A 27,085-nucleotide genomic window follows, 5' to 3' on the forward strand; every position below is an offset into this window, starting at 1 on the left:
GAGCTGGGTGGTCACACAAGCAGGACCCCATGATATCACCTCAGCCTTGGAATAAGCGGCTTCAGGATAGCGATTACCCACAACTCTTAGATACAGTATCTCATGATGCAGAAGTATCAAATCTATATGCAGATGCGTTAAGACATTTTTTTATTCAAATGTCATGGTCATGTCAGACTTGTTGCCAAAATTGCAGTAGTAATATAATGGTTTTGCTGCTATATTGAAGTACATGCAGTATTACAGCAGAAACCATGGCAAAACCATGACATATGAAGAAACCATTATGAGGCCATAATAAGGACGTCTTTGTCTAAGGTCTTATGCACACAGCAAGTCATGTCCACAAGCTATGTACGGTGACACAATGAACAATGGTCAAATATTACAATGGGCAAATAGATTTTTTACTTCCTTTTTTAAGCCAGAATTTCTGCTGCACCATCATTGCCCTGTTTTCATGATCAATATCTTTGGTATTGAAGTGGGTGTGGAGCCACTGTGTGAACCTACCATTTTGACTTTGGGCTAAAACTAAGGGCGTTATCCTGACAGTCCCCTGATATTCACTCTTTACCACTCTACATGGATCTGAATTTCACTGCAGGTGAGCCACCAGGCCACTTCCTCTTGGAGTAGGCCTGGTATATTAGACAGCTGACCCACTGAAGTATCAGGCAAAACTTGTAGTCAGTAACAAGCCGATGTAGGGGCAGGCAGAGTTCATGTGAATGCAATAAACGGGTCCAAGTCAGGGATAGCAGCAGAGGATCACATCGGTAAACAGACACAGGTCATAATACGAGTAGAAAGCAGAGAACAAACACCTTGGCAAAGAACTAGCATGTTAGTAGCAACCTAATTGATTATTAATTAGAAGCATCCATGCAGCTGCATGAAGACAATAATGGGAATAGTAGTTGTTTAATGAATAATGTTCCTAATAGACACAGTGAAGCAGTGATGGGCACGAGCCACAGATATAAAAAATTGACCTCAGCTCTGGGATACTTTATCATATATCACAGCTTTAGTCTACATATAAAGCCACGTTGTTTATGTTACTTATTGCAAACCATTTTTTTAATACATTGAGGGACATTTATCTAGACTGGCGTATCCATACTCTCTGCACTGGCATGAGATGTCTAATTTCTTAAGAGGCTAAATGCCTCTTAATAAATTAGGCACATCTCTGCCCTGCCATGTGGCAGATACTGAATAGCTTCTGCCACTTTCTGTCAAAAGTTATAGTGAATGTGTGGGCTGCGCACGGAAAAGTGCCAAGAAGCTTAAAGGGATTCTGTCACTAGGATTTTGCCTATAGAGGCATTCATATGTGCAGTTAGATCTCCTTCAGAATGTTTTAAATATACTTGTGTTACTGCCATCAATGATTTAGTTTATATACACTCACCTAAAGAATTATTAGGAACACCATACTAATACGGTGTTGGACCCCCTTTTGCCTTCAGAACTGCCTTAATTCTACGTGGCATTGATTCAACAAGGTGCTGATAGCATTCTTTAGAAATGTTGGCCCATATTGATAGGATAGCATCTTGCAGTTGATGGAGATTTGAGGGATGCACATCCAGGGCATGAAGCTCCAGTTCCACCACATCCCAAAGATGCTCTATTGGGTTGAGATCTGGTGACTGTGGGGGCCATTTTAGTACAGTGAACTCATTGTCATGTTCAAGAAACCAATTTGAAATGATTCGAGCTTTGTGACATGGTGCATTATCCTGCTGGAAGTAGCCATCAGAGGATGGATACATGTTCTCATTCTGTTTATGCCAAATTCAGACTCTACCATTTGAATGTCTCAACAGAAATCGAGACTCATAAGACCAGGCAACATTTTTCCAGTCTTCAACAGTCCAATTTTGGTGAGCTCGTGCAAATTGTAGCCTCTTTTTTCTATTTGTAGTGGAGATGAGTGGTACCCGGTGGGGTCTTCTGCTGTTGTAGCCCATCCGCCTCAAGGTTGTGCGTGTTGTGGCTTCACAAATGCTTTGCTGCATACCTCAGTTGTAACGAGTGGTTATTTCAGTCAACGTTGCTCTTCTATCAGCTTGAATCAGTCGGCCCATTCTCCTCTGACCTCTAGCATCCACAAGGCATTTTTGCCCACAGGACTGCCGTATACTGGATGTTTTTCCCTTTTCACACCATTCTTTGTAAACCCTAGAAATGGTTGTGCGTGAAAATCTCAGTAACTGAGCAGATTGTGAAATACTCAGACTGGCCCGTCTTTCACCAACAACCATGCCACGCTCAAAATTGCTTAAAACACCTTTCTTTCCCATTCTGACATTCAGTTTGGAGTTCAGGAGATTGTCTTGACCAGGACCACACCTGTGGCGAAACCGACCTCGCCACTGGGTTTTGGAGAGGACTGGCTGCTGGCCTCTTGCCCCAGGATTATGGGCCATATACTAACTTTTAAACCCCTGAACCGATTCAAGTGAATTTTGGATAGGTTTGTCCCCAAGTTATACTGTTTAAATTATTGTAAGTTATGTGTATGGCCAATGTAAACTCACAAAGTTGTAACAATCTATAATAATTGTAACTTGTCAGCTTGGGAGGAAAATGCTGGGTGTGTTTCTATTGTGCCATTGTCCCATTGTGTGTTTAAATGGTGATGTCTGTCCTGTTGTATCTACATGTGTATTGGCGATCTCCCTTTGTTCTGAGAGATAATTGGATTGCTCCTCAGGTTGTCTCCAGACAGAGGGGAGGAGACCATGATGCATTGTGGGGATATGTTGTCCTATGTCACAGTCTTCATTCTGGTCCTCTGGGGGCGTGAACGATTGGTTGCTGTAGTTACATTGTATGTGTTGTTAATTACTGATTGGTTGTATTTCAAACCCCTGTGGGCAGTACTATGTTTGTGGTTTAAGAATAAAAGAGGCTGTACGTGAAGTACAGTCAGACCACTGCTTGACCCTCAAAACGGAGCCTTGTCTCGTTATTGGGGGGATTCACTGTATGCTGTTAGAAGACCGATTGCCAGAAGGAGAAGCTGATCCCTGTTCTTCTGCTAGCAGCTATTCGTGAGGTTCCAGTTTGGAGTGCTACTTTGTATCCAGTTCGGGAGTTGGTGTTCTGCAAGTAGCTGTGCCTGTCTCTCAGAAAGGGGCTTATCGCCTAAACGGATTTTAACCCCTTGTCTGCTGAAACGGTCCGTTACAACACCCATAAATGCATTGAAGCAACTGCCATGTGATTGGTTGACTAGGTAATTGCATTAATGAGAAATAGAACAGGTGTTCCTAATAATTCTTTAGGTGAGTGTATATATATATATATAAAAAAAAAATCATATGCTAATTACCCTCCTAAGAAGCCCAGGCAGTCCCTATCGCCGTTGGAGCCCAGCCGCACCCCTTCTCCTGGAGCCTAGCACTGCCCTAAAAAATGCCCTCCGTCCAGCTCCTGAAGCTCTGTAATCCCATGCATGCACATGGACACATGCATTCCCTGAGGCTGCTGCCAGCCCAGGCAAAGAAGATGGTGCGGGCGCTTACGTGCTGTTTCTATGTGCGGGTTTACAGCTCTTCTGGGCAGTGACGCACACAGCAGAAGACAACGGAACATGCAGTAGCGTTGCGGCCTTCTCGCTGCTTTGATGGCACTGTGCTTTGTAAGCTACAAGAAGGCCACGGAGCTCATAGGAGAGCCGGTGTCTTCCCAAAAAATAGATGATAGGTGGTAGTCCCAGGTGTCGGACTTCGAGCATCAGGATAGGTCATTAGTAGAGATGAGCGAATTTATGAAAAGTTCGACTCGGCTGATTCGCTGAATTTTACCAAAAAATTATCTTCATAACGAATTACTTCGCCACAAAGCGCGTTTTTTTGTAAGTAGTGGGTGCAATAGCGCAGCCCCCCGTCATTGTACTCCTCAGATGCCGTGTTCATACGTGATCGTGGCATCGAAATGTGAAAAAAATGTGTGAAATTATTCTAAAAAAAATTTTTTATCAAATTTATCGTCTCCATTTGCTCGCGACGGGCCGGCCGCCGCCATCTTGCTTCAAGATCTGGAACAAAATCTCTATCGTCATACGTCACCACGCACAGGATTTCGGCCGAGATCTTCAATCAACATGGCGGCTGGCGGCCCATCGCGAGTAAATGGAGGAGGTAAGTATGATATATATATTTTTTTTAACTATTTCAGGTTAAATTGATTTGTTAACACGAAGCACAAGGAAATTTGGCTTCGAGGCGAATCGATTCACTCATCTCTAGTCATTAGTATTAAAATCTCGGAAAATCCTTTTAAATGTTTTAAGTAGAAATCTCAGGCTATGTACCAAAGGTCATCACATGTACCATAGTTTTAACAACTACTGAAAGGCTTGAAAATAGAGTTTCTGTAATATTTAGTGATCACATGATCTAGCAGGATTCTGCTCTTCTTATAAAATGTACTGTCTACAAGTAAAGGATGTGATGGGCATGACCTGGAAATTCTTCATCTTAAACCTCTTTTTGGCTGGCACCAGTGCCATTGTTGATGTCAATTACAGCTAAGCAGGACATCTGGCTTTAAGTACAGTATCCAGACACACAGCATCAACTGACAGCACATGTCCAGATTACAGCCAGTCATGTCAAAGTCATCCAAAAGTTAAGAGGCTCCCTCCCTCTTATTATACAAAGTATGACATCCAAAGAACAAAGCGTTGCTTGTCCCACAGCCAGCATGCACATAATGGAAACATTAGCCGGCAGATAACTTCTAATGTGTCAGCTAATGGTTCCTTAATATGTAAGGAGCTATAAAGAGATGTCAGACTGGGTTGTGGAGAATAATGTCAGTCTGGGTGCTGGAATTGTAGAGCTTTAGAGCAACAGGATAGTATATCCCACGTCTATACCATTTCTATTCCAGATTTACAATTTTCCTTTTATAGCCCTGAAACGGTTCCCATCCACACTTTGTATATAGTATACAAAAAAAGAGAGATAAATGACATTTACATAGATTGGCCACATAAGCATCTCTAACTTAAAGAAGCACTTCCACAATTTTTTTTATTCTCTGACCTGTAGGTAGCTTTTCAACACTGATTTCCAACTGACACAGGACAGATCAGTAAGTCAGTTTCTTTTTTATTCATTCCTATGAGACTGCTATTAAGGCTCCCATAGGAATTCATAGAGAAACTGGCCTCCTGTCCACACATAAGATCCTGTGTTATTTGGAAAGTCAGAGGGGCACATTTATTAAGATCAGCGTTTTATTATAAGCCGTATAACTAGCGGACGATCCATCAGAGTTCTAAATGTAAGACAGCTTTCTAGCAAGTAGTGTGAGAAAGGCCATAGGAGGAGGAGTGAGGGAGGAGACAGCCTGGAGGAATTGTACTGTGTCCTCCTCAGTACCTTAAGCAGGAGGAGCTCCAGCCCTGCTGCTCTAAGTAGCATCTGCTTCTCTAAAATATAGCGCAGCATGTAGATGTAATGAAAACATTCAGTACTGCTCCCAGTCCCCATCTGAGCTCAGGTCCCAAAGCAGTCGCTTCCTCTGCTTCCCTGATAGCTACCCCACTGTATCATGTGCATTGAGCTATATTTCTAACAAGTTGCAGCAAATTACGCATCAGCTGCACCTTAGTTTACACTGAACATTTCTGGTTCAAGCTTCTGGTCAGGATAAAAACTTTGAAATCTCTTTCTATCACCCTTTGGGTAAATTTGTGTCTCTAGCTCTGTGTCTTGCCAGACAGTTTTTTTTTTTTTTTTTTCTTTTATCTTTTTATAGTCTCTTATCATCCCATTCGGTCTCTTACCTGTCTTGTGTTTGTTTTTCTCTTCATCTTATGGTCAAAGTATAAAAAACATAACCAAATTTTTCACTTACTGATTTAGTGACACTCCCAGTTTATGTATATGGACAGTCCAGACAAGAAAATACAGCAATTCCACCATTGCTTTTGGTTATATTTTTCTGGCATACGCTGTGCAAAAAAGCCAAGATCTCTCTTAGATATGATAACCTTTCTTCAACTTCTTCAACTTCTTTGTATTTATAGGTTTCAAATGGATCCTCAGTAGTTATGGTGAATGCCAACCGGCTTTGGTGTGCAGTATACTTTTTAACCCCTGCAGACTGAAATTTGGAAAAACTATAAATTTAGTAAATTATTTATTGTTTCAACATATTTCTACTTTATGTTTGCATCAATTTGTAAATGTCCTAGAAAATTTTTAGGATGTCACAAGGATTATAATTTCAGAAGAATTTTTTAAAATTTTCAAAATTTTTTCCAAAATCAACTTTTTAGGACCATTTTAGTTCTGAAGTGACTTTGAGTGGCTTACCTTTCTATCTATACCTATTCCAAGCACATGTGATTATGCTATTGTCAAGCATGAGATTTTACATTTCTGTGATTACCTACAAACATTTCTATGTGTGGTTTTAACTATTATATTATGTTACATTTTATGCACTACTCCTTTTCTGAATAAACTACATTATTATTATCAATAATCAATATTGATTACCTTGATTCTGCAGTTTTCAGAAACATATGTGATCGTAAACTGCATTATGGGCACACAGAAGGACTCAGAAGGGAAGGGGAGGCATTTAGCTTTTGGAGGCAGAGTTTGATAGAAAGGTTTTTGTGTGCCATATCACATTTGAAAAGACCCTGTGGTATTCTTACAGTGGAACTACACCCCTCAAGTAATTTTGTTAAAAGGGTGCAGTGAGCACTTTGGGCTAACGGGCACTTCATAGAATTTAGAAAGACTTGGCCGTGAAAATAAAAAAAATAATAATACATTTTTCTAATAAGCTGTTGCTTTAGCCCCAAATTTGTCATTTTTACAGGGGCAACAGAGGAAAATCCTACCACAATTTGTTACCCATTTTATCTTGAATACAGCAACACCCCATATGTGGTCATAAACTGCTGTATAGGCACACCACAGTGCATGGAAGGGAAGGAGCGCCATTTGGCTTTTGGAGAGTGGAGTTTGCTGGGATGGTTTTCGGGTGCTACATCACATTTGCAGAGACTCTGCAAAATTTGTGGAGACCCTGCCACAGATATGGCATTTCTGTGCCCAGTATGATATGCCTAGCTTGTGCCATCTGAGACACACCATGTCCTTTGAATTGTTAGACAGGTTCTACTGGGTGCAGAAATGCCATACATGTGAATATAAACTGCTGTTTGGGTACACTGCAGGGTTCAATGAAAGACTAACTTTTGGCTTTTGCAGCACAGATTTTGATGGATTGGTATACCGTGTTGCATTCGAGCAGCCTCTGGGGTACCAGTATAGCTATTTTCTGCTATTTATTTTATTTTTCATACACTGTGAAAGAAATAGTTACATATTAACATTATTTTGCTGGTCAGTATGATTACACAGATACCAATTTGAATTTTTTTTTTAAAGTTATTAATTTTATAAAAAATCTCATTTATTTTGCTACACTTTGTTGTTACTATAAATGCTGCAGATTTTATATGCACGCAATTTCACTGCGTACAAATTTGCATTGTTGTCATCTGAATGACAAAGTGAATTTTGAAGATTATACCAAGTTCCTATTTGTGTTAAAATAGATTTAAAATTCTTATTATTAATTTTATGATAAGGCCTCATGCACACGAACGTATCTTATTTCCGTGTCTGTTCCGTTTTTTTTGTGGATAGTGTGCTGTCCACATCAGTATGTCCGTTCCCTAGCCCCGCCCAAAAAATAGAACATGTCCTATTCTTGTCTGTCTTAGGCATTGTTACAATTGATCCGCAAAAAAAACAACGGATTGCATACAAATGTCATCCGTTTTTTTTTTAGGATCCGCAAAACACATACGGTTGTGTGCATGTAGCCTAAGGACTAAAAACTTTCAAAAGCAGGATACATCAAAGACATTATACTTAGCGGAGTTATGTTTTCAACCTGTATTTAGGCATCTGCTATGGAAGAGTTAAATCATAAATCACTACTAGTAACCTGATCACTAAAAGCAATCCGACAGGCCTTTATGTCACTCTGCACCTAATAGTGCTCTTCCCTATTCACGTTAAGTGCAATCAGGTTAATAGTCCCTGAGTCAGGAATACATGAATAGTAAGTAGACTGAATTTAAGGTCACATTACATCTTGAAAGCAGCAGAAAAGCAGATAGGGTCAGGGAATGAGATGTTCTTTCGTGCATTTTACATTTGTGCAGACATGTCTTAGGATATGTCAGAGATAACACATACAGTTGGTTTGCATCTGTAGTCAGTAAGTACCATAATTTTTGTATTGTGTTTATTAGATCTTTACTGTGAAAATAATTTGTATATTACAGGCAAAACAGACATTGCGGCCTAGTGGGTTGTGATAGGACAAATTAGTATAGAAAAATGTATAGGACATTCACTGCAATGCTTATTGTTATAAATCATATTGTTTTCCCATAATCTCATAACCATGATAATACAACTGCTATACAACTAATATGATTAGTGGTGGTCACAGGCTTCAGCTGCCAGAACCTCAGTTTCTTTACCATAAACAGGGGAATCAGATGTGCCATGTGCAAATATAGAGGTTGCAAATTAGCTGTTGTAGTTGTGCTTCTAGTGCCACCAGTTGGAAGGTAGCTCTTCTATAAGTCAATGTTTGACGTTCTATAAGGTTTTCCCTGATTACTAATACCTTTTAGTACCCACAAGAACAAAGAAAAGTGGAGGAACTTGATGTTGGAAATTTAATATGATGTACTGTACATACGGTATATGCATATAACTGCAAATAAAATATACTGTATGTAGTGCATGTCGCAATGCGTCATGCTGCGACTGCAACGCAAAAACCCATCCATCTGATTTTTTTGTGACTGTCGCAGTTGCAGCATGTCACATTGGCACACCATTGGCTGTCATCACAAAAAAAGTGGCGCAACATTTCATCAACAAGAAGTCACGTGATACATTTTACCATGTAGCTGTACCCTTTTTTGTCGCATGACACATGCGGCTATGTAGCCCTAGCCTAAGTGCTTGTATTTTCCTATTTATAGGTCCAGCACAACTTTAGCTACTTGCTCTAGCATTGAAAAATTTAAGGGCTCATTCACATGACTATATGGTTGCGGTGCCCGTGCTTCGGACTGCAAATAGCAGTCTGCAATGCACAGGATCTGGCCATGTGAATCCCGTATTGCGGAATCCCGTATTAACTGGAATAGGTCTGCAACCCACAAGATACGGCAAAAGATAGGACATGTCCTAATTTTTTCCGGTGCAGAGACCCCAATAGCCTGTAGAAGTGCTTCCGAGCGTTTCCAAGGGCTTCTGATCTTCGCCTCTGCTCCACAGAAGATAGGACATGTCCTATCTTTTGCCGTATCTTGCGGATGGGTTCGCATCCGCAGTGCAGAGTGCGCACGGCTGGTGTCTGTGTATTGCGGACCCTCTGTTTGCGGTCCGCAATACGGGCACAGATGTTTAATTTACAGGCTGGTCCATCACATTTTGGTGACCTTTTTAGCACTTGGAGGGTTTGCTTATCTGTTGTTTCACATATTCTGCTCTCCAGCTGTAAAAATGAGATTCCTTAGTGGTTGATAACTTTTAATGGCTAACTGAAAAGATGATGACAAAATTGTAAGCTTTTGACATTACTCAGGTCTCATCCTCAGGCGTGGTACAAAGACATTTTTTTCTCTCCAGCTGTGTAATTGCTTGACTCCATTTCATATCCCTGCTAGACTCTGCTGGTAACAACTTATCTTTTGTTTATATGTCCACATCAATGTAATTGTGTGACCTGTGGTGTGTGTGACGTGTCCCCCGAGATCTCTTCCTCCACACCTCACCCCACTTCATTCATGTCATGTCATCATTGATTTCTCATGCACTGCTTCTCTTGTTGCTGTTGGTATTTTCACAGTGAGGATAGGCCTGGGAAAATAGAAAGAGATTATCTGGACTTTAGAATAAGTAAATGGGATGCCATAGCAGCATCGTCTTCTTGTACTGCCTGATACCAAAAATGCCATACATTTAGCTCTGAGACAGAAACATTTTAACTTAGCAGTGTAGTAATCCTTTAACATATCATAAAACCCACAATTCATTCTTATGGTAAGTGTCGGTATCTTAGAGATTCTGCTCCCCCTCCTGCCTAGTCTGCCATCTATCCTAAGATTGGGCAAACAGCTTATGAGAATTTAATGCTAGGTGACAGCTAGCTCACACTTACATCTTTCACACCACCTCCAGTCACTAAGGTTTCAAAGCCCCCCTTCTAATCCACTTCAATAAGAACTGACTGGCATATACCTGAGGCCTGTTCATTCAAGCCACATGGTAAACTCTGCCTTCAAGGGCAATGCAACAAATATCAGCTAATCGAACCCTAAAGGAAATGTGTTATTTTGCTTTTGCATAGATTTCATTCCTTCAATTAAGCATTAGGATTTTTATAGCATACAGAATATTATGTTTACATGGAACATTTTGCTACCTGAAAAGTCCAGGGGCTGCTTTCAATGCTGTTTATTTCATGTCCGGTTGATGCATAGCGGTGTTGACAGGTCTGTTGGTTGCCTTTAGAAACAGCGGTTTATCTCCATTGTCAAGCATGTGACCTAGTGCATCTCAGTGTGACTGTCACCTGAGCTTCCCACAATGCATTGCCTTTGGTAACAATACATCAACAGGAATTTGAAATATAGCTGATAGAAGTAATCTTTTGAAATTCAGAAAATTTGCAAATGCTGTTTAACCCATTAACAACCACTACTATATTCACTCTGCAACAACATAAAAACACATTTAAGTACCTGGCTGTCAGAATTTTTGCACTCTATGGGGGAGATTTAGCAAACATGGTGTAAAGGAAAACGGGCTTAGTTGCTTGTAGCAACCAATCAGATTCCATCTTTTCATTTTCCAAAGGAGCACTGAAAAATAAAAAGTGGAATCTGATTGGTTGCTATGACACCAGTTTTGATAAATCTCCCCCATAATTTCTGTATACCTCTTTTGGTTCCAGTGACCATGCAATCAACTTAAAGTACATGCGAGACAAAGCAAAGCCCTGATTGTGACAACTGTCTCACTATCATTGGTTTTTTTCATATAACAGTACTGTTAAATTGTTCCCTAAACATCTTTTTCTGATCTCCTGTGGTACAAATTGATAAAATAAAACAAATAATAATAATAGTGATAATAAACTTAAAAGTACTGTAATGCTCTGTACCAACCATGGCAGAAGGCCTCATCCCAGTACAATGACCATAACTAGACAATGTTATTTATCAAGTGGCAAGAACAAGCATACAGCCTACGTTAGTGTTTCTCTATATTATTTCAACATTAATAATACTCACTAATTCTAGGTGTTTCAAAAAGTTCTGATGGTTTAAAAAATGTGTGGTATTGAAGGGTCTCTAGAGAGCTGTGGAATATTTATTCTATGTAAGGAAATCTTCCCAGCACTGTACAGTACATACAGATACATTTGGAGTTTGCCTGTTCTCCCCATGTTTGCCTGGGTTTCTAGGTGATCCAGTTTTTTCTCACACTCCAAAAACATACAGATAGATTCACTCAGAATTTTGATTGTGTGCCCTAATGTAAAAGGGACTGATATATGAGTGCTGGCAATCTCTGTACTTTGCTGCAGTATATGTAAGTGTGATATAAATGAATAAAATATATAATTAGATGTAGACAGTATTTCTTCGATGAGGGGTATCAACTATAGACTATCCAGTTTTAACCCCTATGAATTGCTCATAATCCAGCCACTATAGTACTTGTTTTTATTCCTAATTAAGTGAGTCTCGCTGACAAGTGCATCGGGTACAGTTGATGTTCCATTTGCACAGCTTGATTTAAACTAAATTCATCTGTTAGCAATTCTCCCGCACAGCATCCTCCCAGCACCATTGTCTGTAATGAAGATATTTGTATCGAGGAGAGTCTGAGAGAGTTGTGATGAGAGAACTTCAAGACGCAAGGGCTGGCAAGCATTGTCACCTCTTGTTAGGGATGTGATTGGTGCAAGTGAATACTGGCACCAGTATCTTTGTCAGATGTTCTGCTTTCTGTCACAGTGCACAGTTCCTATCCTGTCTATATTTTTGACAGTGTCTTCTCCGATTATAGCTAAAATGTAACTTGCAGGGTGGCTCTGTGTAGTCTTCCTTTATTCAAAGTCGATCAATGCTTTTCTCTTCTTAACTCTTTTTGATATGCAGTTCCATGCTTCTGTTATTCTAATTTTGAAAATAATTGTTATTGTTATGTTTGTATTTAGAGGGTAGTACTGCTGCAACTGAGACAGGCCTATGATAAATACATGGTGGCTTATTTGTATCATATCTTTTTGTAATTGAACCCGATTCAAACCACAGATCTCTATAAATGCTTACAGTAGGCCTGCATGCAGGATGCTGTTTGGCAGCTCATGGGTACCTTGTGGCTTTGTCATATCATGTACAATTGGGTAATAGGTAATGCATCATCCATAAAAACATACCAGAACAGAAGCAAGTAGTTTTCTTTTCTTCCCAATCCCCAGAGCTGACCAAAAGTTACAACTTTGGTGCTGTGCTATGTATTCCACTCCAGCTCCAAATATGAGTAAGCTTAACCACATGTTCCCATACATTAGCAGCCACATTGCCAAAGGTGGCCATACAGATTAGTAGTAGCATGCTTAAAAATCAGCTCTTGCCGACGGCAGATCGTGCTGTCTAATAGAGATCTGCTGCCGGCAAATCACTAAACAGTATGGGGATGAGCAATGGCATAGCGATCGCTCCTCCCCATGCTGCGGGGGAAATCACTGCATGTAATTGCAGCGGTCTCCTCTGCTAGCTAGAAAGCGATTGCCAGGAAGGAACACTTCTCTCCCGACAATCGTTTGCTGATATGCCTGTCTAATACACACTTTATGAGCGTTTTGGTTGAAGTAGTCTGTTGATCAGCTTTAGACTAAAGGCCTAGACAACCACTGTTGGTTTTTTCTGTACATTCCATTAAATTCAAGGTCTCCAAAACTCATTTAAAACACCATCAATCTTCCTTCTCACACACTTAAAAACATCTGGGGTTAGATAGCAGTGATGCTTATGTGTTTTGGATGAAGAAGAACCATCTTTACTCATAGACTAGGTTGTACTTGTTGCATTGTGTCATTTAGAGATAGTGAAGTTTAGAAAAATTAAATTTGTTGCGAATTACTTCGTCAGAAATTGCTTTCCAGTGCATGGAGCTGCGATTGCATCATCCCCGTTATTTAACTTCAGTGCTGATCGCAGCATTTGTGACTCACATTCAGCTGCTCAGGGGTTAATTAATGCTTTAAAATAAAGTGCACGCCCAGCGTGATCACGTAGTGAGGTCGTTGCGCTTGCCGCAGTTCCTGTGGCCAACTGCAATGAAGATGGGTTTGTACGGCCTCGCTGCAATCAAGTGGATGAGGTGAGTATAATTTTTTTTTACTTTCAGCTACCATTTTAGGAAAAATGTGTTCATTACCATAAAGTGCGAGTAAATTTGGCTTTGTGACAAATCAAATTATTCCTGAAATTCATATTGAAGTCCACTTCGCATACTTCAATTCACTCAACACTAATGTCATTATTTAACAAAAACTAGGCCAAAATGCAGAAGCTCTGTGTGAAAAGTACATCCTTAAGCCTTAGGCCTCTTTCACACGACCGTTGTGTGCACCCGTGGCCGTTGTGCCGTTTTCCGTTTTTTTTCGCGGACCCCATGACTTTCAATGGGTCCGTGGAAAAAACGGAAAATGCACCGTTTTGCAGCCGCATCCGAGATCCGTGTTTCCTGGCCGTGAAAAAAATATGACCTGTCCTATTTTTTTCACGGCCAACGGTTCACGGACCCATTCAAGTCAATGGGTCCGTGAAAGAACACGGATGCACACAAGATTGCATCCGTGTCCGTGATCCGTGGCCGTAGGTTACTTTTTATACAGACGGATCCGAAGATCCGTCTGCATAAAAGCTTTTTCATAGCTGAGTTTTCACTTTGTGAAAACTCAGAACCGACAGTATATTCTAACACAGAAGCGTTCCCATGGTGATGGGGACGCTTCTAGTTAGAATACACTACAAACTGTGTACAAGACTGCCCCCTGCTGCCTGGCAGCACCCGATCTCTTACAGGGGGCCGTGATCAGCACAATTAACCCCTTCAGGTGCGGCACCTGAATGGGTTAATTGTACTATCATATCCCCCTGTAAGAGATCAGGGCTGCCAGGCAGCAGGGGGCAGACCCTCCCCCCCTCCCCAGTTTGAATATCATTGGTGGCCAGTGCGGCCCCCCCCCCCTCTATTGTAATAATAGGTTGGTGGCCAGTGCGGCCCCCCCCCCCTCTATTGTAATAATAGGTTGGTGGCCAGTGCGGCCCCCCCCCCCCCCCTCTATTGTAATTATTCGTTGGTGGCACAGTGTGCGCCCTCCCCCCTCCCTCTATCATAATAAATCGTTGGTGGCACAGTGTGCGCCCCCCCCCTTCCTCCCTCTATTCTAATAAATCGTTGGTGGCACAGTGTGCGCCCCCCATCGGCCCCCCCTCCCTCTATAGCATTAACAACATTGGTGGCCAGTGTGCGGCCTCCCATCTCCCCCCCCTCTTCCCCCATCATTGGTGGCAGCGGAGTTCCGATCGGAGTCCCAGTTTAATCGCTGGGGCTCCGATCGGTAACCATGGCAACCAGGACGCTACTACAGTCCTTGTTGCCATGGTTACTTAGCAATAGTACAATAGAAGATTCATACTTACCTGCTGCTGGCTGCTGCTGCGATGTTCGTGTCCGGCCGGGAGCTCCACCTACTGGTAAGTGACAGGGTCTGTGCGGCGCATTGCTAAATGAACTGTCACTTACTAGTAGGAGGAGCTCCCGACCGGACACGAACATCGCATCTCCCAGGTAAGTATGAATCTTTTACTATTGTACTATTGCTAGTAACCCGCTGCCACCAATGATCGGGGGGGGGGGGGGGGGGGGAGATTGGAGGCCGCACACTGGCCACCAATGTTGTTAATGCTATAGAGGGAGGGGGGGCCGATGGGGGGCGCACACTGTGCCACCAACGATTTATTACAATAGAGGGAGGAAGGGAGGAAGGGGGGGGGGGCGCACACTGTGCCACCAACAAATTATTACAATAGAGGGAGGAAGGGGGGGGGCGCACACTGTGCCACCAACGATTTATTACAATAGAGGGAGGAAGGGGGGGGGACGCACACTGTGCCACCAACGAATTATTACAATAGAGGGAGGAAGGGGGGGGGGGCGCACACTGTGCCACCAACGAATTATTACAATAGAGGGAGGAAGGGGGGGGGGGCCGCACTGGCCACCAATGATATTCAAACTGGGGAGGGGGGGGGGGGGGTCTGCCCCCTGCTGCCTGGGAGCCCTGATCTCTTACAGGGGGATATGATAGTACAATTAACCCCTTCAGGTGCGGCACCTGAGGGGTTAATTGTGCTGATCACGGCCCCCTGTAAGAGATCGGGCAGTCATGTACACAGTTTGTAGTATATTCTAACTAGAAGCGTCTCCATCACCATGGGAACGCCTCTGTGTTAGAATATACTGTCGGAAATGAGGTTTCACGATCTAACTCATATCCGACAGTATATTCTAACATAGAGGCGTTCCCATGGTGATGGGGACGCTTCAAGTTAAAATATACCATCGGATTGGAGAAAACTCCGATCTGATGGTATAAAAGGGACTCCAGACTTTACATTGAAAGTCAATGGGGACGGATCCATTTGAAATGGCACCATATTGTGTCAACGTCAAACGGATCCGTCCCTATTGACTTGCATTGTAATTCAGGACGGATCCGTTTGGCTCCGCACGGCCAGGCGGACACCAATGTCCGAGGATCCTCCAAAAATCAAGGAAGACCCACGGACGAAAAAACGGTCACGGATCACGGAAAAACGGGACCCCGTTTTGCGGACCGTGAAAATATACTGTCGTGTGCAATAAGCCTTATTCACACGTCAGTGTTTTGGTCAGTGATTGTGAGCCAAAACCAGGATTGGAGCCTCCACAGACATAAGGTATAAGGGAAAGATCTGCTCCTGTTCTGTGATTAGAGCCGCACCTGGTTCTGGCTCAGAATCACTGAATTGCTGACCAAAACACTGATGTGTGAATGAGGCATTACTGCTTCCATAGGAATTTAGAGGGTGCTAATCAAATATCAAATTTTGCTAGTATGGAGCATTCAGGCATGTGTTAATACAATGCGAAGAAGGAAAGACATCATCACTGATCATAGAGAAGCAATTGTTGCTGTCCATCAATCTAGGACGTGTTATGAGGCCATTTCCAAACAATTTGAAGTCCATCATTTTACAATGAGAAAGATTATTCAAAAGTGTAAAACATTCAACAGTTGGCAGTCTTACCAGAAGTGGACGTCCCAGCTAATTAACCCAAAGATCCGATGTGCAATGTTCAGATAAATTGCATACCTACATCTAAGACTCTACAGGCCTCAGGTAGCACGTTAAATGTTCAAGTTCATGACTGTGCAATTAGAAATAGACTGTAGTATGGCTTGTGGAATGGTTGCCAAGAGAAAGCCTCTTCTTTCTAAAAAGAACATGACAGCATGACTTAAAGGGGTTGTCTCACTTCAGTAAGTGGCATTTATCATGTAGAGAAAGTTAATACAAGCCACTTACTAATATATTGTTATTATCTATATTGTTTCCTTTGCTGGCTAGATTCATTTTTCTACCACATTATACACTGCTCGTTTCCATGGTTACAGACCACCCTGCAATCCATCAGTGGTGGTCGTGTTTGCACAATTTGGGAAAAATCACCAGCCTATTTGAGCTCCCATGGTCCCAGCCACCAGAGAGGCCGACATTTATTCCTGTAGTGTGCAAGCACGACCACTACTGATGGATTGCAGGGTGGTCTGTAACCATGGAAACGAGCAGTGTATAATATGATAGAAAAATGAATCCAGCCAGCAAAGGAAGCAATATGGACAATAACAATACATTAGTAAGTGGCTTGTATTAACTTTCTCTACATGATAAATGGCACTTACTGAAGTGAGACAACCCCTTTAAGTTTGCAAAGTGGCATATGAGCAAACCACAAGATTTCTTGAACAATGTTCTTTGGATAGACCAAAGTATGGCCATAATGCACATTGCCATGTTTTATGAAAACCAAAGACAGCATATCAGCTGTGAATACATGAATGCCGACCAACCTCAAAGAATAAAAGCATTGTTGTATAGGAAAGCAGGCCAAAACTCCTCCAGAACAATGTGAGAGACTTATAAAGTCATACAGAAAATGATTACTAATTATTAATTTATATGGTGTACTTAGTTTTTCATTCATGGCTTTTCCATTTTGGTTGTATTTTTGTTGAATAAATAATGAAGCGGTGGAATATGTTGTGTTGTTGTTCATCTGACAGTGGTGGAATACACCCTCCCCCTTGCCCCTATGGACCCCCTTGTGTTTGCTAGTGCCCATATCATGCCGTACATTTCTGTACACCGCTTAGATGTGGGTGCTGTATGCAGCAGGAGCCGCTGCGCACAGAAGCCAGTGAGAACCCCCCCCCCCCCCCCCCCCCCGGTTGGTACTGCCCACATCATGCTGTAAATTCCTATACAGCCCTTTGATGTGGTTGCTGACCATGAGTGTAGCAGGAGCCAATCTCTGCTACACTGGTAAATGGGTGGCGTGGCATCATTCTCCCTCAACGCCCTCCCCCTGGCTGATGAGTGTGGGTCACAGTGTCCGCTACAGTATAAATTATGTGTCAAGTCCCCCTTTATTGGCCCACATACAGTTGTGTTCAAAATAATAGCAGTCAGACATTACTAACCTGGTCAATCACTGTTTTTGGTAGAAATTATATTTCTACATATCAAATCATTTACTAGCAGGTGTAGTAGAGTAATATAAATCCAACAGACCCAACAGTCATGACATGCATGCTGCTGATTCTCTGTAATTTAATCACAGTGTGGAGTTCAATGAGTGAGGTCATTCATTCTTTGAAAAACAGGTGGCAATTATTGCCCTTATTTAAGGAAGGAAGGCAGTAAATGTTGTACATGCTGGTTACATTGCATTTCTCTCTGAAATTCTGAGGAAAATGGGTCGGTTCCATACATTGTTCAGAAGAACAGCGTACCTTGATTAAAAAGTTGATTGGAGAGGGGAAAACCTATAAAGAAGTGCAGAAAATGATAGGCTGCTCAGCTAAAATGATTTCAAATGCTTTAAAATGGCAACCAAAACCTGAATGACGTGGAAGAAAGCGAAAAACTACCATTCGAATGGATAGAAGAATAGCCAAAATGGCAAGGACTCGGCCAACAATCAGCTCCAGGAAGATCAAAGAAAGTCTAAAGTTACCTGTGAGTACTGTTACAATTAGAAGACACCTATGTGAAGCCAAGCTATTTTCAAGAAGCCCTCGCAAAGTCCCACTGTTGAAAAAAAAGACATGTGCTGAAGAGGTTACAATTTGCCAAAGAGCATATTGACTGGTCTAAAGAGACATTTTGTGGACTGATGAAAGTAAGATTGTTCTTTTTGGGTCTAGTGGCCGGAGACAGTTTGTCAGATGACCCCCAAACACTGAATTCAAGCCACAGTACAGTGTGAAGACAGTGAAGCATGTTGGCGCAAGCATCATGATATGGGGATGTTTCTCATACTAAGGTGTTGGGCATATTTATCGCATATAAGGGATCATGGATCAGTTTGAATACATCAGAATACTTGAAGAGGTCATATTGAAGAGAAAATGCCCTTGAAATGGGTGTTCCAACAAGACAACAACAAAAAACACACCAGTAAACGTCCAACATCTTGGTTCCAGACCAACAAGATTGACGTTATGGAGTGGCCAGCCCAATCCCCAGATCTTAATCCGATAGAAAACTTGAGGGGTGACATCAAAAATGCAGTTTCTGAGGCAAAACCAAGAAATAGAGAAGAACTGTGGAATGTAGTCCAATCATCCTGGGCTGGAATACCTGTTCACAGGTGCCAGAAGTTGGTTGACTCCATGCAACACAGATGTACAGCAGTTCTCAGAAACAGTAGTTATACAACTAAATATTAGTTAAGTGATTCAAAGGAAAGCAAAATCTTCAAACATTTTTCAGTTTATATAATGAATGTTTGAGTATGTAAAGAAGAATACAAACACTGCTATATTCACTATTCTTAAATTTTTTTAGAGGAACAACACAAATTTGATTTATTTTTCTTCATGTTATGATTTGGAATAGAATGTGTAGTGTTCCCAATGCATTTGTGTGTATGGAAATAAAAGCTATTAGAAGGATTTTGAGCTTTATTCACTTTTTTAAACACACTGCTATTATTTTGAACACAACTGTATGTATTCCGAACTCGTCCCAGGTTTGGACAACAGAAAATTAGAAAAAATATTTTCTACTTATTAAGCCTCATGCAGACGTCCGTGAACACGGTCCGTGAGATACTGGACTGGCATTGCAGGAGCGCACGGCGTCATGGCAACCAATGACGCTGTGCGCTCCTGCAATGCCAGTCCGGTATCTCACGGACCATGTTCACGGACGTCTGCATGAGGCTTTAGACATTCCCTGGTGGTTTAAGTGCATGGGTCAAGGTCAATAACATATACACACAGCACTGCATAAAAACTTGACAAACACAACTCTGCTACACAGTTGACATACACAGCGCAGCTGCATATACCCCATTCTAAACACAGTTTTAGTACACAGCTGTCATATATACACAAACAGCACTGCTATACACAAAAAAACACAGCTCTGCTACATATACATGTCTCTTTCTCACACACACACAGACACACACACACTCACACTATTATCTTTATTAAAAGATCACCGTTCTCTACACTTACACCACAGTATTCTCTGTCTGATTCTGGCCCCTCTCCGTCATGACATCATCAAAGTTTTCATCTTCTTTCATTCCTTTCAGCATGAAGATGACTGTGGAGTAGTATTGGGTTGCACTCGGTAGTGAGGTACAAAGTGGAATGGATATGTTCCACAATCAATTGTAGCAAGATACCATTGCACTCTCTTAGGTATGATGCAAATAAAATATCTTTATTTCAAATCCTACATATAATATAGTACAATAACACAGTAGCATTCGCTCTAGAATGACTTTATTTCTGATGTTTCAGTCCTTAAAGGTGTTCTGCACTTTGTTTAAACTGATGATCTATCCTCTGGATAGATCATCAACATCTGATCAGCTGTTTGAGAAGGCAGGGGCGTTCCAGCAGCGCCGCGGCCTTCTCACTGTTTACCGCCAGCCCAATGACGTCACGACCAGTATCAACTTGCCTGTGCAGGGCTAAGCTCTGTTCACTTGAATGGAGCTTAGCCCCGCCCAGGCAAGTTGAGACTAGTCATGATGTCACTGTGCCGGCGGTAAACAGTGAGAAGGCCACGGCGCTGCTGGAGCGCCGCTGCCTTCTCAAACAGCTGATCGGCGGGGGTCCCTGGTGTCGGACCCCCCGTCGATCAGATGTTGATGATCTATCCAGAGGATAGATCATCAGTTTAAATAAAGTGCAGAACCCCTTTAAATGGACCTTGGTAACAGAGTCACTAGAAGAAAATACTAAGAAAAGAAACTAAGAATAAAAAATAATCATTTATAAGGAGTCTAGAGCAGTGATGCCCAACCTGTGTCATGCGGCCCGTGCAAATCCCTGGAAAAAGTCTAAGGCATACCAATACGCCTTAGACTTTTCCGCCACATTCATCAGTGCAGTGAGCACTGTGAACGGCACAGGCAGCACAGCGATGCTGCCTGTGCCTGAAATAACCAATAGCAAAGCTCCTTACTACAAGGAGCTTTGTTATTTTAGGGGAGCGCCAGAGCGATACGGGTCCTGCAGCAGGGGAATCCGGCGGGAACTGGAAGGATGAGGGGCCGGCTCCAGGGGTGGCTGTTGTAAGGAGAGTGGGGTGTGCTGCCTGAGAACCTTGGGAAACATGACAGGGCCACTGGAGAGGTAAGGAGCCGTGGACTCATGTGACTGGTCCCCGGTGACTCTGCTCCCCCCTCCTCCTATCACCCCACTAGGCCTACGTATTATGTAGTTTAGTAATGCTCGCACGTGCGCCCTCACAGTGTTTGCATTTTCTTTCTGGCAAAGCTATCTGGTTCTGGCCCCCGAAATTTATATCATGTCTAGTGCGGCCCTCAGATGAAAAATAGTTGGGCACCACTACAGGAAATAAATCTGTAAACAACTTAAACGCTGGTAATAAAGGAGTCAGGTGAAGTGGAATGCATGTCCACATGTACAGAATTATAATTAACTATAATGGCTGTCAGGGTGTTGGGTCTTTTGATTAGTTATGCAGATTCTTGTCAGGTAACTGAATTGTTACTGTTTTGCTCCTGGTGGTGGAACAATTTTTTTCTTCTTGTATACTACAAATTACAACCTGTTCTCACATTCCCTAATAATAATAATAATAATAATAATAATAATAAAAAAATGTATTTATATAGCGCCACCATATTCCGCAGCACTTTACAAATTCATAGGTTTCATCTACAAAACAACCGTAACTGGCTAATATGCAACTGAAACCCTAGGAGTCAGGGCCCTGCTCGCAAGAGCTTAAATTCTATGAGGAATTGGGGGTGACACATAAGGTAGTTGATTGTGATAAGTAGGATTTGAGCCATTATTGAACTAACAGGAGTGGTGCTGGCCGATCTGCTTCGGGTTTGGGACTACTAGAGGATCGAGTTTAGGCCAGAGGAGTTGGTGGGGGGGGGAGGTTTAGTCCGTGGAAAGTCATTTTAGGTAGCTTGATAAGCCTGCCTGAAAAGATGTGTTTTTAAGGCACGTTTAAAGGTGGAGAAGTTGTGAATTGACCTAATATTCCGGGGCAGAGTATTTCAGAGAGTAGGTGCAGCTTGAGAAAAGTCTTGAAGACGGGAGTGAGAGGTACGAATTATGGAGGTTATTAATCTTAGGTCGCTAACAGAACGGAGAGCATGAGTAGGGTGGTAGATGGAGATAAGGGAGGAGATGTATGGAGGTGCAGCACTGTGGAGAGCTTTGTGGGTGAGGGTGAGAAGTTTGAACTGTATTCTGTGGTGGATGGGCATCCAGTGAAGTGACTGGCACAGACTAGTAGCATCAGTGTAGCGGATGGATGGATAGATGAGCCTGGCTGCAGCATTTAGAACAGACTGAAGGGGGGAGAGTTTAGTGAGAGGGAGACCAGTTAGTAATACGTTGCAGTAGTCAAGACGAGAATGAATCAAGGCAACAACAATGTTTTTGTGGTTTCCACTATAAGAAAAGGTCGTATTCTGGCGATATTCTTGAGGTGGAGACGACAAGAGCATGTAAGTGATTGAATATGGGGAACAACGGAAAGATCAGAGTCAAATGTGGCCCCAAGACAGCGGGCATGTTTCACAGGAGTTATGATAGTGCTGCAGACCAAAATTTAAATATCAAGTTTAGGTGAGTTAGTAGATGGGGGGAAAGACAAGAAGTTCAGTTTTTGAGAGGTTCAGTTTTAGATACAGAGAAGACATGATATTAGAGACAGCTGCCAATTACTGGTGTTTTGGAGTAAAGCAGGGGTGATGTCAGGGGATGAAGTGTATAGTTGGGTGTCATCAGCATAGAGGTGGTATCGAAAGCCAAATCTAATGATAGTCTATCCGATGGGGGCTGTATAGAGAGAGAAGAGTAGAGGACCTAGTACTGAGCCCTGAGGAATGCCAACATCAAGAGGAGAAGAAGTTGAGCCAGAGAATGATACACTAAAGGAGCGGCCAAAGAGATAGGAAGAGAACCAAGAGAGAGCAGTGTCCTTAAGGCCAATTGAGTAGAGCATGGTGAGAATGAGTTTATGGTTTATGATATGAAACGCTGCAGAGAGATCCAGCAGAATCAGTAGAGAATAGTTAACATTTCTTTTTGCTGTTAGGAGATCGTTAGACATTTGTCACGGCCAGTGGTTTGTTTTGTGACACTTTCCTTCACTTGGTTGCCCGTGGCAACGTGTGGTGTTGTGTGCATGTGGTGGCAGTGTCTCAGCCCTATGGCTGATCCCCAGGACATGATTGCCATGCATGCCGTTGCCCGCGGCAACAGGTGAAGTGTGTTTGTTTATGTGTGTATTCCCCTTTAAGAGTCCGTCTTCCCTTGCCTGGTGTTGGAAGGGTTAACCTCCTTCCTAGTGTGTGTGTGCACTGGGTGTGTCTGTGTGGGTGTGGCCACTTGGGCCTATAAAGCCTCAGTGTATATCACTTGTCTGAGGGGTACTTCAGCCATGGTTAGCTGGAGCAGCCTCCTGTGTATTCCATATGCCAGTGGGGGCCACCCTTGTGGTCATAGGTTTATGTATGGTGTTTAGAAGATGTTTGTTTGGTCTTTATTTATTGCAGAATATGGTTTCCTGGGTTCCCGTGTGATGTCTGTGTGTGCGGTGTCCTTTGTGTTGTTTGTGGACAGCAGCACTTGCTCGTGGGTTCCAGGTTGTGTGTCTGTGGCAGGTAAGTGTGGTTCTAGTTGCACTTACCTGCCATTGCCATATGTCTGTTTATGTTCCCCTTTCTTTATAGCTTGGCCATTTTAGACTCCTGTTACTCCGTGTCCAGGAGGAACGGGCTGTCTACCCAGCTCCTAGTACAGGGATCGACGGAGGGTCAGAAGGGATCCAAGGTTCCTGAGCATGAGCCCTCCTACCTTCAAGGGCGGCTCATGCAGCTAGGAGTCAGGGTCAGATTAGGGAAGCTCTAGGAGGTGACCTGCTCACTAATTCTGTGGTACTGGTCAAGTTGCGACCTTACATCTCCTGATACCGCACGGCTGAGGGTTTTCCCCATCCTCAGCCGTGACAACATTTTAGTAAGGGCAGTTTCTGTCGAGTAAAGAGGGCGAAAGGCAGATAGTAAAGGGTCAAGAAGAGAGTTTGCAGAGAGATAGCTTATTAAGTGAGAGTAGACAAGACGTTCAAGGAGTTTAGAAATGAAGGGGAGGTTAGAAACAGTTTGGTAGTTAGCAGCACAGGTCGGGTCAAGAGATGGTTTCTTTAGTAGTGGGGTTATAATAGAGTGTTTGAAAGATGAGGTAAAGATACCAGAAGAGAGAGAGAGGTTAGCAATTGTAGTTAGGTGAGTGATGACAGCCGGGAAGAGGGACTGGAGGAGGTGTGATGGTATGGGATCACTGCTACAGGTCATGGGTCGAGAAGAAGAGAGAAGCCTGGAAACTTCTTCCTCTGTTATAGGGTCAAAAGAGGAGAGAGAGCATGTGGAGGAATTGGAGGGAGGAGGATTGGAATTATTTGGGCACTGGGAGATAATTTCCTGCCGGATACTGCCAATCTTGTCTCTAAAGTAAGTGGCCATATAGGCCATAATAGCTCAGTGTGTTATTAGGTTGAGTGTGGGGGACTGTGGAAATCAGAATCTGATAAAATATACAGAGAACACCCTGCAGGCCCCATTGATCCCATATCGGGGCCCTACAGCCCCCAATGTGCCCGATCGGGTCTCCAATGTGGTCTGGCACAATTGTCAGGTTCGCCGACGGCAGCACTTTCAGAATGGCTGAGCAGCGAGCGTCCACTATAACATACAGCTGACACTCTGCTGTAATCAGTGTTGCCATTTAACCCCTTCCATCCCGTGTTCTGTAGAGACCGCTGTGTGGAAGGTGTTAACAGAGCTCCCTCCCTCTCCCATTGGGCCATTGTACTATGGCAACAGGTAACCTTTCAAAGGCATCCAAGCTTGCCACATACCCTAAGCCTAACAGGTTGCAAGACCCTGATCAGGCTTAGTGTCAATACCCTGCAATAGACTTTTGCAGTGTATTGTAGAGACATCAGACCCACTGGATCTTCAAGAATGAAATGAATCTGGGTACAGAAAAATGTAAAAAAATTCAATTTATTGAAATTTCATTTAAAAAAAATCAAACTTTTTTCTATATCTGCACATTTATAATTGGTTAAAAATGGTATTACCGCATCTGTAAAGACCTGATATATAAAAGGATCATGTTACTTTTCCCACACGGTGAATGTCATAAAAAAAGAAAAGAAAAACTATGATGGAAATGTAATTTTGCTCACCTCAGTTCCCCAAAAAATTTTATGAAAAGTGATCAAAAAAGTCATATGTACCTGAAAATAGTACCAATCAAGTTGTCACCTCATTCTTCAAACAATGAGCCCCTATATAAGACAATCGCCCCCCCCAAAAAAATGCCTTTCAGAAAATGGAGACACAAAAACATTTTAAAAAAAATGCTTTTATTGTGTAAAACCGAAATAATAAAAAAAAAATACAAATTTGGTATCGCTGCATCTGTAACAACCTACTCCTACTATGTAAGCCCCACAAAGTGACTTCATAACTGAACTGATCCTTAAAAATTGGGTTTTGGAAATTTTCTAAACATTGTAAGGATTGCTTCTAAAATTCTAAGCCTAACATCCTAAAAATAAAATTACATTTAGAAAATGATGCCAACATGAAGTAGGCATATGGGAAATGTAAAGTAATAACTATTTTATGAGGTATCACTATCTGCCTTAAAAGCAGATAAATTCAAAATTTTTAAAATTGTAAGAAAAAATAGATTTTTTTTTTAACATTTTCTGTAAATTTAGGATTTTTAGGATTTTTATTATAAATAGAGTTGATTTATATCAACTCAAATTTACCACTGTCATGAAGTACAAAGTGTCACAAGAAAACAGTCTCAGAATGGCTTGGATATGTAAAAGTGTTCCAAAGTTATTATTACATAAAGTGATACGTGTCAGATTTCTAAAATATGGCCTGGTTCTTAAGGTGAAAAACGGCTCGGTACTGAATGGGTTAATGCTTATAGAAGACACACCAGATGTAGGTTTCCAAAGTACTTTGAGAAATAAAATTAATATGTTTATATGATCACAATTAGATACAACGTGACCATAACTGCTCTTTATTTTTATGTTTCAGGGGTTGCAGGGAAATGCCGCTATATTTACTATGGAAAGCATTCAGAAGGCAACAGATTCATTCGTGATGACCAGCTCTGACCAAAGTAAAAGTGCAAATCTTCCTACTTCTGCTACCAGCGACCACTGTGGATTCACCGGCTGGTGATCTCAACTTGAGATTGTAAAATCAGAACTATAAGTTCTAATTTTCCTTATGTGTAACAGAAAATAAAATCTACTTTTTAAGAGAGAATATACTTTTGCTTATCCCTTTATTTTACTAAACTCACTACTTAAAGTATAACTGTCATTTTTTTTTTTTTTTGCTAATGTATAGGAAAAGAGATAGGGAACATTTTTCTAATATACTTTATTTACAGAAATTGTACACGTATAGTGGAAAGCTTGCCCAAAAATGTCCCTTAGCAGCGCTCTCTTAACTCCTTAGTGACTACTAATACACCTTTTTGCTGACATAAACAAAGGGGGTTTTAGCTAAACAGCTTGCTTTAATCAATCATTAAATGTACTTAAAATGGTGCATTAAAAACTATAACTTGTCCTGCAAAAAATAAGACCTCATACAAGTACATTGATGCAAAAAACATAAAAGTTATAGCTCTTGGAATGCAATTTTTTAAAAATTTGCGTGGTCACTAAGGGATGAGTGTTACTAAGGCACATCGGTCTTCCTAGTATAGTACTGTGCAGTACTGGCTGGGAGCTGATGGGCTGCTGCCCTCATTGCTCCATTACATACTGCATATGAAAGTGTGTATATTAAATATATATTTATCTCTCTGCTATTTCTCACTGATCAGCATGGCCAGCGCTGACAGTGAGTGATCCTGTTGTATCCCTACGCGCTGAGTAACTAAGCAGCCACTGGGAAAGACATGACAGCGAGCAATAAGCACTTGCTATTGTCAATGCAGGGAGGCAAAGATAAGATGTCCTGTATATAGAGACAGTTATATACTATATAATTATATAGCCTCGGTCTTTAACCCGTAAAGGGACCACAGATGTCCGTGA

At 42.0% G+C, this 27,085-nt stretch overlaps 1 protein-coding gene across 1 annotated transcript in view; it reads left to right on the plus strand.

Annotated features, from left to right (window-relative positions):
* LRMDA (leucine rich melanocyte differentiation associated) overlaps positions 1-27,085 on the plus strand; it is a 1,445,047-nt gene that overhangs the window by 1,412,119 nt on the left and 5,843 nt on the right. Inside the window, exon 7 of the mRNA XM_040436084.1 lies at positions 26,070-26,212. Coding sequence (XP_040292018.1) covers positions 26,070-26,149 — 80 coding nt within the window. The 3' untranslated portion in view covers positions 26,150-26,212. The remainder of the gene's footprint in view (positions 1-26,069; positions 26,213-27,085) is intronic.

This window comes from Bufo bufo, chromosome 6 (assembly GCF_905171765.1).
Source record: "Bufo bufo chromosome 6, aBufBuf1.1, whole genome shotgun sequence".
Taxonomy (NCBI): domain Eukaryota; kingdom Metazoa; phylum Chordata; class Amphibia; order Anura; family Bufonidae; genus Bufo; species Bufo bufo.